The following is an 11,273-nucleotide window of genomic DNA, read 5'->3' on the forward strand; positions in this document are numbered from 1 at the left end:
GGCAGGAATCCATGTGTTGGCAGAGGAGAAGCAGGACAACTTCCTCGATGAGATTTACCAGGTGTAGTCTGGCTGAGGTGAAGCTAACCCGCAGCACAAGCGAGGGAAGGGTCATAGTGGGAAAGGAAGGGGGTAGTGTCTGAGGGGAGGGGATGGGGGACAGCGAGACAGGTAAAGAGAAGAGAGTGGCACACAGCTCCGCGATACTGGGCGTAATATGGAAAAACCTGAAGCATAGCAGACTTCAAAGCTGAATCTATCTATATTCCTAAATGGCAACTCTCAACTTGGCCTGGAATCCTCCTTCCACCAGGCGGATGAATCAGACTCCCAAAAGGACACTGAACATGGAGACGGTATCCGACTCTTGTTTACAGCATGGTGCTGCTGACTGGAAAACGACACAATCCCAGGCATGACCAGCTAGTGTTAGCTGAGCACCGCTGCATATGCCCAACTCTCTCTAGGCTGTGTTGTCCAAATATTGCTCCCTGGTCCTGGGACTCTGTAGGAAGCTCAGTGCAGCCCCCATGTTACTACTATGACAGTCATGTTTGGGGATTGTTGGGCAACGATGTCTGTTCTTTTTGTGAATGAACATTTAAAAAGTTGGATTCCGAGTACGGCAAACAGTTTTGATCTGAGGGGGAGGGAGGAGGGAAGAGAGGGGGAGGGAGGAGGGAAGAGAGGGGGAGGGAGGAGGGAAGAGAGGGGGAGGGAGGAGGGAAGAGAGGGGGAGGGAGGAGGGAAGAGAGGGGGAGGGAGGAGGGAAGAGAGGGGGAGGGAGGAGGGAAGAGAGGGGGAGGGAGGAGGGAAGTGAGGGGGAGGGAGGAGGGAAGACGTGTCTCCTGCAGAAATTTCTGCTCCTTCGGATTCAGCACTTGCTCCCTCCTCCTGCTCTTGACCTGAATGTCGTTAGTCAGCCTGCTTTGACACTGGGTTTACAAACACAGTGCAGTTGCTCTTGTTCCACAGCCAGTGTTGAGTGAAATTTCAGCACAGGAGGCCATTCAGCCCAGCAGCCCTGCATTAGCAGTGGCTCTTCAACTGGAGTGGTTTCATCCCATTTCCCTGCTGTGTATTCACCTGATTCCCTCTTAAAGGCTGTGACTGTGTGTTTTCAACAGTCCCTGTGGTAACATATTCCCCATCCCAACAATCCTTTGTGTGGAAAACCTCTTTCGCTGCTCTCCTTTTCACCCAGTACTAATCCTGAGCTTCTGTCCCTGGTTAACACTGTTTTTATTCGATTCTCCACCTTTTAACTGCAGTGATCACAGCTCTAGTTTTCTTTAGGTTATTCAGCAGCTCTGGTGAATTTACACCTCCTCTTTCCCACAGCTCTGCTACTCCTTCAACAGGATGGCCCACTGTAATGAGCAAGTATGTTTTGGAAAAGAATCAGGGCAGCACAAGGGTACAATAAAGTTTTTATTTTCTAAGGGTAATTTCTCTCCTTCCCCTCCCCCTTCCAGTGACCCTGGGGAAAGTTGTCCCATGTTTGAACACAGCTAATTTACAATGCAGCATCTTGAAAGGTGGAACACTAATTCCACAGTCAAACTGCACTAATTATCACAAATAAAAATGTAAAAGTCAACTTTTACCAAAGCCATTTCTGCTTTTCAGGCCTGAAAACAAATGCTGTTCAGCAAAATAAATCTGTTAACTATTTGTGTCTGGTTCTTTTCCTCCAGGGGGTGAAGTTAATTCATCATTGACCAGCCTCACCGGAGCTCTGCAACCAGCTGTTGGGCTATGGGAAGCATCCCATCTTGGGCTGATCTAAATACACAAACCCCCTCCCACCCCACCCCCCGCCCCCAGACAGAGTCAACGCACAGGAAACCTGGCAGATTTTCCCCTTTCCTAACCATGGGGTGCTGAGGCCAACTGCCCCCTCCGCCTGGGTGAAAATTCAACACTGAGCCCTGGGTCTGCAGGATCCACCAAAAGAATGAAAGACCCAAATCATGTCAATCCATAAATTTACTGATTTAAACCGATTCCCGTTTTCAGTAGGGGGATTGAGTGTTGTTGACACTAAGCAGTGCTTATAAACATCCCCTGTCCCCCTGCACCGAGCAGTGAAAGGCAAGTTTAAAGTCTGTCACACAGACAAAATATCTTATTTGGAGCTCGTTTTCTCAGCAGTGGGCTATAAAGACCAGGGACTCAAGACAGGTGAAAACAGTGGGAGGGGGTACTGTCCCCGTTTTGTCCCACCCACTATTTCTAGGGAAAAACACCAGCCAGGACCCAGGTGCCCTCATTCCTGTCAGAATGAACAGTAGAAACATAGAGGGGAGTCTGTCAGCTTCTTAAAAATGTAATTAGGGGAAGAAAAGCCCCTCCATGGTCACGCTGCAATTGCTGAGGGGCCCATGACCATTCCCATTCAAATTACTTGGACATTCCCTCATCTGGCTTTGGTGGTGGATTGGGGGATGGGGGAGGGGAAATCTCAGTTTAAAGTCTCACCCAAAGGACAGCACCCTCCAACAATGCAGTACTCCCTCAGTGCTGGCACTGCACTGTCAACCTAAACCCAGTGTGGGAATCTCAGCTCAACCTTCTCGATAATGAATACTTCATCTGCTCATACATGCACTGTTTACAATTAGAACTGGAAGGAGGGACACGAGAGACACAATGGAATGGGCAGGCTGACAGAAATCATTCGTCCCTGGGATTACAGACTCTCCAGGGCTCCACTATTGTATTTGGCCCATGTTCAACGACCAGCTGAGATTCCAGTTAGTCACCACAGGAAAGTGGCAGTGCCCAACACAAGTCCACTCTTGGTCCAGCACTGATCGTCTGTCTCTAGATGTCACCAGCACACCTATAGGTACAACTTGTACTGAAGCACACCAGAGACATCTAGGAACAAAGAGCACCACTTGTGCCACTTTGATCTACAATACTGTTCATGGTCCTGTATTATCCTGATATTGGTTCAAGCAGTCAAACACTGTTGGATTCTGAAGATTATCTGCTTCAAACCCAATGCAAAAGTCAAAAAGAGTGCTCCCAGCCCCAGGCAACAGCCTGCCTTCAAATTGCAGCCAAGGTGCCCTCGGTCGTTACTGCTGCATCTCCTCTTCTTTATCTTTGTCGTTTTCCATCAAAAGGAACCACTTCAACCGGTCCGGCAGAGGCAAGGCCTTCACCTTGGGATCCAAGGGAACGGGCCTCAGAAGCCGTCGAATGTCCACCCTACACAGGTGTTTCAGCGAGGCTGGAGAAAGCTCCAGTAGCTTCAGGGGCCTGGACAGTGCCACCACTTGGTCCGTGTAAATGGAGTAAGCCGTAGGTTTGATCTCCCAGCCTGGAGATAGCCAGGGACGAGATACACTGCCCACCATCAGCTCCAGGGCCACGTCTGCCCGTTGCAAGGCCTCTCGGTGCGTCAGCATGGACTCTGGGCCATTTAACAGTACGCGCAGTCTCTCAAAGAGAAGGGAGAACCCGGACCAGCAGGAAGGGCCATGGTCAGGGCAATGGTTGGAAGCCCCAGAGTCCAGAAGAACTCGTATGATAGGAAGGTGAACTTCAAACTGGTTGATGCAGGTGTAGATCAGGGAGTCCTCAGGCTGACAGGCGTCAGGTCTAGCGGAGTGGGCGAGCAGCAGCTGGATGGTCTGCAAGCAGAAGTGCCTGAGGGTCTCGGCCTCTTCCTGGTCTCTACCTTCTGTCTCGCCCAGAAGAAAGGTAATAAATGTGAAGACATTGTCGCCATCCATCATAGTCGCATTCACATCCGCACCTAATAAGCAACACATTAACTTTAGGTCAGTTGCTTCAGATATGATAGCATCACTATAGCGGCTTTCACATCCACTGGACATATCCAAGCATTTTACAAATAATGAAACACTTTTTGAAGTGCAGACACTGTTGTAATGTAGGAAACGCAGCAGCCAAATTACGCACAGCAAGCTTCCAAATAGAGCAGTATGATAATGACAAAATAATCTGGTTTTGAGATATTGACTGCGAGATAAATATTGGCCCAGGACACTGGGGCGAAGCCCCCCTGCTCTTCTTCAAAATAGTGGCCACAAGATAACTTACATCCACCAGCACAGGCAGACGACACCTCCGACAGTGCAGCACTCCCTCAGTACTGCCCCTCCCAACAGTGCAGCACTCCCTCACTACTGTTCCTCCGACAGTGCAGCACTCCCTCACTACCGTTCCTCCGACAGTGCAGCACTCCCTCACTACCGTCCCTCCGACAGTGCAGCACTCCCTCAAGTACTGACCCTCCGACAGTGCAGAACTTCCTCACTAGTGTCCCTCCGACAGTGCAGCACTCCTTCACTACTGCACTGGGAGTGTCGGCTTGGATTATGGACTCAGGTCTCTGGAGTGGGACTTGAACCCACAAGAGTGGGTCGGAAAGCAGTTGACGTGATATTTACACTGTCCCTGTACAGAAAGAGCTCTGATAGGGGCACCAAGGCTGTGTCACTTTCCTTTACCTCATCAACTGAGAGCCCTTGGGGAATGAGCCCCTCGGAGATCCCTGAAACAAACTGTGGTGCGATTCCCCTTCCCTGCCCAATATTCTCAGGATTAGCAAAGATGCTAAAATCATGTTGAGCACCTGCAGTCTGCTGCAACAGCTCACACTGAGCGATAGCCCAATCCTCAGGACCCAGGAGAACATCCACCTAAAGATGCTGCTGCAAACTGATAGTCCCATCACTAATCTCCATCTTGCTGATACCATCCCTATTCTCTCCACTCCACATCCTATGAAAACTTAAGATAGTCACTAATAAATCCAAAAGGGAATTCAGCAGAAGCTTCTTTACCCAAAGAGTGGTGAGAATGTGGAACACACTACCACAGGAGTGGTTGAGGTGAATAGTATAGATACATTTCAGGGGAAACTGGATAAACACAAGGGAGAAAGGAATAGAAGGATCTGCTGATAGGGTGAGATGGAGTAGGGTGTGAGGAGGCTCATGTGGAGCAGAAACACCAGCACTGAGTAGTTGGGTTGACTGTGCTGTAAAATATTATGTAAATCAGTCAGAATTGTAAAACAGCCCAGGGCAAGCAAGACAGTACAACAGCTTACAGTCTAACACCCTTCAATAGGGCCCTCAGCACTTCCACACGTTCCTGGCCTCCATTCACGAGTGAAGGCCGTGGAATGCTATCCCAACTCCCACACAACCCCATTCATGTAATAACTACCTGTCCTCTGGCATTCTCCCTTTTCCTGTAGGGAAGTGTCCGTCCTCCATTTTACAGCACTCTTAGGTGTTTGAGGGTCAGTTGCAGGATTGCTAAAACACCAACTGGGATTATGAGTCTCAACAAATATTAAATTCAGTGAATAAAACTGCTGCAAATGGCACTGTGCTGTTCCCCTCACCGGCTCCAGGGCAAGAAAAACAAACTTGCATTTCAAGAGCATCTTTTACATTCTTGGGATGTCCCAACGCGCTTACACAGTCAGTGAACTGCTTCTGATGTGTCATCTCTGTTGGTGAAATCCTACATATTAGGCAACAAGGGGCAGGTCTCCCTGACCCTGATCCCCAGCAAAGGTCAGCATGTTCAGGAGAGTGGGGGGGGGGGGGGGGAGATGGGTGAAGATTAAGAGGAAGCTCTGTTACCGTACCCCTTTTGAGCAGCAGCTTGATGTTGTCAGTGTTGAGCACCTGCACTCCGTCACTGCTGGCCAGTGAGTGCAGCAAGGCTGATTTTCCTGAGTGGGAAAGAGAGAGAGACTATAGGGTTAACGTGAAGGTGTCGGCGCGGATGAGATTTCGAAAATAAAGGAACAATGAAAAGACGACAAACCGGTCTTGTCAACCCCGTTTATATCAGCGCCAAGGTCAAGGAGCTGCTGCAGGCACGGTAAACGTTCCACTTCCTCACTCGCCAGGTCCAATGGGCTGCTATTGTGAACCTGCACAGGAGAAAAAGAGGCATCGTTGGAACGAGACCCTGCATTTCTGTAGCACCTTTCACACTCTCAGGATCTCCCAAAGTACTTTACAGCCAATGAAGTACTTTGGAAGTATAGACTCTGTTGTGATGTCGAATCCATGGCAGCCAATTTGTACACAGCAAGATCTCACAATCAGCAATATGATAAAGACCAGATAATCTATATGTACGTGTTGATTAGGAGATAAATATTGGCCAGGACACTGGGGAGAACTCCCCTTGCTCTTCCTCGTATAGTGGCTGTGGGATCTTTAATGTTCACCCAGACAGCAGTCAGAGACTGGGTTTAACGTTTCAGCTGAAAGATGGCATTTCTGAAAGTACAGTACTCCCTCAGTACTGCACTGGGAGTACCAGTCTGGGTTCTAGGCTGAAGGGGCCATGAGCACAGGCATTGATGTACTTGGATATTTTAGACCTTTATTCAGGATAGTTCCTGATGCCTCTCTTACCCGGTCCCTCTTGTTGATGTCTGCTCCATATCGGACTAACAGTTCCACCATATTGGGCTGGTTGCGCAGGACGGCCACGTGCAAGGCTGTGTAATATGTGACGGGATCTATGGAAAAGACAAAACACAGTAACACCATTGAAGGAAGAGACCCACCAGACAGAACCAGTCAACATCGCACAGCTGACCCAGTAACCAGACACAGAGTGCAGAACAGGTTCAAAGTCCTCAGCTTTTCCCGGGACAGGAGAGGTGGGGTGCTGTTTCAGGTGGAGAAGGAGAAGTGGGTAGGAAAGAACTGAGAGCATCCCAGGAAAGACTGAACAGGCTGGGGATCTTTTCTGTAGAAAAGAGAAGGCCGAGGGGTGACCTGATAGAGGTCTTTAAAATTACAAAGGGATTCAGTAGGATAGACCTGGAGAAGATGTTTCCATTTGTGAGTAGGACCAAAACTTGGGGCCATCAATATCAGACAGTTACCAATAAATCCAATGGGGAATTCAGGAGAAACCTCTTTCCCCAAAGAGTGGTGAGAATGTAGAATTCACTACCATAGGGAGTTGTTGAGGTGAATACTGTAGATACATTTAAGGGGAAGTTGGATAAACACAGGGGGGAGAAAGGAATAGAAGGATATGCTGATAGGGTGAGATAAAGTAGAGTGGGAGGAGGCTCATATGGAGCAGAAAGACAGGCTTGCAGCAGTTGGGCCGAATGGCCTGTTTCAATGCTGTACAGCCTGTGTAATTCTCCGTAAATAAATTGACTGTAAGAGTCACTGTGTCCCGCTTTCCCGGACGATACGAACCTTCAAAGTTGAGGTCAGCTCCATGTAGCAGCAGCTTCTCAGCAGCACTGACCATGCCGGCCTCCGATACTTTAAGCAGTGAATAACTAACAGCTTCCTCGTAGAAGGCCGATTGCGATTCTCTCTCCAACAGGTCCAGAAGAGCTGTTGAGTCTGTCCCATTCGCAGGGCCGTCACTGCAACCCAACCGGAGAAACATTAACCGTAACAGGAGCCGTCAGAGTAAACCTCACACAGAGGAAGATCTACGGCATCAGAAAGGGGTCACTCATGTCAAATCCTTGATCCAACTCCCCCATTGCTGGTCTAGGAACAGGAAGAGGCCATTCAGCCCCTCTGGCCTGTTCCACCATTCAATTAGATCAGAACAAACCTGGACATCTACTGCTTCTAACCACCATCATTCCATAATGGGTCTCAACAAAAATGTTAACAAGATCAGTTCTGAAATTTTTAATTGATAAAGCAAAGAATTTGCATTTCTATAGCGCCTTTCATGATCTCAGGATATCCGAAGGTGCTTTACAGCCAATGAAGCACTTTTTGTTAGTTATGTAGGAGAGGTGGCAGCCAATTTCACACAGCAAGATCCCACAAACAGCAACGTGATAACGACCAGTTATCCTGTTACTAGGAGCGGTTGTTGACGGATAAATATCGGGCGGGACATGGAGGAGAATGCCCTGCATTTCTTCAGAAAACTGCCAAGGGACCTTTTAGAGCCACCTGAGAGGGCAGATGGAGCCTCGGTTTAATGTCTCATCCACAAGACAGCACCTCTGACAGTGCAGCACTCCCTCAGTACTGACCCTCCGACAGTCCAGCGTTCCCTCAGTACTGACCCTCCGACAGTCCAGCGCTCCCTCAGTACTGACCCTCCGACAGTCCAGCGCTCCCTCAGTACTGACCCTCCGACAGTCCAGCGCTCCCTCAGTACTGACCCTCCGACAGTGCAGCGCTCCCTCAGTACTGACCCTCCGACAGTGCAGCGCTCCCTCAGTACTTACCCTCCGACAGTGCAGCGCTCCCTCAGTACTTACCCTCCGACAGTGCAGCGCTCCCTCAGTACTTACCCTCCGACAGTGCAGCGCTCCCTCAGTACTGACCCTCCGACAGTGGAGCACTCCCTCAGTACCGACCCTCTGACAGTGCAGCACTCCCTCAGTACTGACTCTCTGCCAGTGCAGCATTCTCTTGAGCAAGTGGGAGAAATTTCTTTCCTTCATATAATGAAGGGAATAATCAGGTGTGAGTATTTTAATGAAATCTCCTTTCGGTTGGTGTAGAGGGACCTGTAATACCACGGAGCTGTTGGGCCCTTTATAAAAAAATTCATTGTGGGCATCGCTGACTAAGCCAGCATTTGTTGCCTGTCTCTAATAGCCCTCAAGAAGGTGGTGTTGAGTTGCCGCCTTGGACCACTGCAGTCAGGGTGGTGATAATACTCGATCAGGATGCCCCTTTATCCCACACAGCACAGACTGATATAAAGTTTCTGGACAGTTCCACTAACTCACCCGGCTGTGTTTCCATCACCTGTCTCTCTGCTCGGCTCCTCCAACTCTGCAACCCGGAGAATTTCATCGACCAACGGTTGATACTCGAAGATGATCCGTCGGAATCCATGCAGGTAAGGCATGGCTTCCCCACTCTATCATGTAGCAGCACCCGACACAAAACACATCTTCTCTGGAGCTGAAACAGGGAGCGATGTGAGGAATGGAGAGGGAAGGAAACACTTTAAAAAGAGTAAGGAAAAAACCCTGTTTTTCCTCCTGCTTGTCCCGATTACAGACCTGATGCCTTGTTTGTCACAATATCTCCAATCCCTCACCGCACCATGAAATCATGTGATCTCTTGGGAGAGCAGATACAAACCCAGGCCAATTTGTGGGAACAAAATCTGGCAAGTTCCTCCACCACCCTCTTAGCCGATTAACACAAATCCAGGAGAGCACTCCAGTCCTGATTACTGTGCTTGTATAAGGTGATCTCCTGCCCCAGCCAGAAACAACTCGTGCTCTGACAGGAAGGAACTCAGTGAATGAGCGTGCACCGTACGAGCCAGCCAGATCCCCTGTTCCACAAGTCGCTTACACTCTGGGAAAAGAAACACCTCCTGACATCTCACCTCAACCTGGCTCTTACATAACTGGAGATTGAGCCCTGGTCCTCCCTAACCTAGTTAATTTCACTCGGTTTTAAGGAGCATTACAGGACACTACGTTACAAAGTAGAGTGGCTGCAGTGTCACGGGAAATAACTCTCTTCCTGCCAAATTACTAGCTGGTCAAAGGTTAGTGGGTGTCAATAACTCTCTTCCCAGACTCATCCAAAGTCTGAAAGAGACAAAGAATCAGAGGGAAAACTGCAGAGAAGAAAAAACACTGGAATATGTGCTCAAGGTAAGCGGAGTGAAGTCTCCAGGATGCCAAACATTCATCAATATACACACCATGGATGACAAGTTCCTTAATCTCCATCTATAGGGTTAGGGTCTCCCCCCGCCCCCCATATCCATTTCCTCTCCCCAACCACATCCATTTTGGAGGGGAGGGGAGGGGAGGGGAGGACGGTGGGGGGGAGGGGGAGGAGCCTCCCTGGGGTATTGGCCCTGTCGGGATTTCGGGGAAATTTCGGCACAAACTCTCAGGAATTAAAATGCTCCTCCTCCTTCCCACCCCTGTCCGACCTCCTCCCTCACGCCCTCTCCACTCACCCCCTCTCCCTCACCCTCCTCCACTCACCCCCTCTCCCTCACCCTCCTCCACTCACCCCTCACTCCCTCCGACCAGCTTCCCTCACCTCCGCCACCGGATACACACTGTCTCATGCCGCCGGGTGCGGTCACATCCGCCATTCCCGGGAGGAAGGTTCCGGGCGCTTTGGTTCCGCCTCCACCTTCCACCCCGGATCCGGGAATCACTGCTCAACTGGCAAAGAGGAAGAGTCACCCCCAAACCCTGAACCCCGAACCCCCAGAGCCTGAACCCCCAAACCCTGAACCCCCAGAGTCTGAACTCCAAAGCCTCAGACTCCATATTCTGAACACTAAACCCCAAAGCCCTGGACCATTCCTCCTTGCCCTCTGCCAGTCTCACTATATCAATGCAAGTTCTTCAATGGCCTTGCCCCCTCGCTATCTGCAGTATCTTCATGAACCCTGCAATCCCTTTCCCAAATCTCCCCAATCCTCTGATTAACACCAGTCCTTGTCCCAGCATTGGCTCCTGGAATCTCTCCCCAAGCCCGGCCATCCCCTCTCTCCAGTAGATCAGAATATAAAAATGACAGAGAAAAGAGAAAAAATGTGAAAGCTTTATATATAAATTGATGTGAGAAAGATTTATACTGACATTTTTGACATACATTTAATTTATTGTGAAACCCGGGAGGGGAATGTCAACTCCTCACATCTCTGATCAGATCACACTGAATTTACATTCTAATTTTACCCATTTACAAAACCATGACCAAAGTCTCCGACATCTGTTACTGTGTGAAATACTGCTCACTCAGCAAACAGCTTGAGAATGAACTGTTGCTGGAATTGAGTTTGAAATTCGGGAGGTTTAAAGGACAAGTAGCTTCAGACGGGAAGTTGGTGCTGAAATTCTGGGCTGATTATGACTTTAAAGCATCCTTCACAGCTACACAGAATGATAACATGACATTTGCAAATTAAAGCAGCCAAAGGAATACCTCTGCAAACAGTTTCTAAATGGCCAAGCTAAACTTATAATGAAGGAAATTTCTTCCACGCCCCCTACGGCTGCGCTGACTCTCACTGCGGAACATGTTCTGCACCCAAATAATCACCCATCGTGTGTGAGTGCAGACTGCATCAATAGGCTATTCGACTGTGTGGGGGAAGCTTCACAGCCGGATCCCCATAACTGACATCTGCAACACATGTTCTTTCCAATAAGATTCACTGACTGGCATGTTCCCTCCCTCCCCACTAACCCTGGGGCAATGACACTTGAACATTTGATCATTGGTGCCCTTTCCAGACGGTTGACTGTCATGAATCTCCATCTC

General features: G+C 49.3%; 1 protein-coding gene across 5 annotated transcripts; it reads right to left on the bottom strand.

Moving 5' to 3' along the window:
* Positions 1–1,418: 1,418 nt before the first annotated feature.
* On the bottom strand, positions 1,419–10,068 carry asb6 (ankyrin repeat and SOCS box containing 6). 5 transcript variants are annotated; one of them, XM_068012081.1, is made up of 7 exons: positions 10,038–10,068; positions 8,750–8,927; positions 7,233–7,408; positions 6,426–6,532; positions 5,824–5,932; positions 5,642–5,728; positions 1,419–3,769 (listed from the first exon to the last, which is right to left on the bottom strand). In XM_068012081.1, the coding sequence occupies exons 2-7, from the start codon at positions 8,869–8,871 to the stop codon at positions 3,087–3,089; spliced, it is 1,284 nt and encodes a 427-aa protein (XP_067868182.1). In that variant the 5' UTR covers positions 8,872–8,927; positions 10,038–10,068; the 3' UTR covers positions 1,419–3,086. The 5 variants fall into 5 exon arrangements, with proteins under 5 accessions (XP_067868182.1, XP_067868179.1, XP_067868181.1 ...); XM_068012078.1 differs by having other exon boundaries at positions 10,008–10,067; XM_068012080.1 differs by lacking the exon at positions 10,038–10,068 and adding an exon at positions 9,688–9,927.
* Between the last annotated feature and the right edge of the window lie 1,205 nt (positions 10,069–11,273).

Source organism: Heterodontus francisci, chromosome 32 (genome assembly GCF_036365525.1).
Source record: "Heterodontus francisci isolate sHetFra1 chromosome 32, sHetFra1.hap1, whole genome shotgun sequence".
NCBI lineage: Eukaryota > Metazoa > Chordata > Chondrichthyes > Heterodontiformes > Heterodontidae > Heterodontus > Heterodontus francisci.

Bases quoted from the DNA above. Each gene is read 5' to 3' on its own strand.
- asb6 (XM_068012081.1), bottom strand. From the start codon at position 8,871: ATGCCTTACCTGCATGGATTCCGACGGATCATCTTCGAGTATCAACCG. The intron at 7,409-8,749 runs GTGAGTTAGTGG...GTTGGGTTGCAG, and splicing joins GGTGATGGAAACACAGCCGG to TGACGGCCCTGCGAATGGGA. The intron at 3,770-5,641 runs GTACGGTAACAG...GTTGCTTATTAG, and splicing joins CAAGCTGCTGCTCAAAAGGG to GTGCGGATGTGAATGCGACT.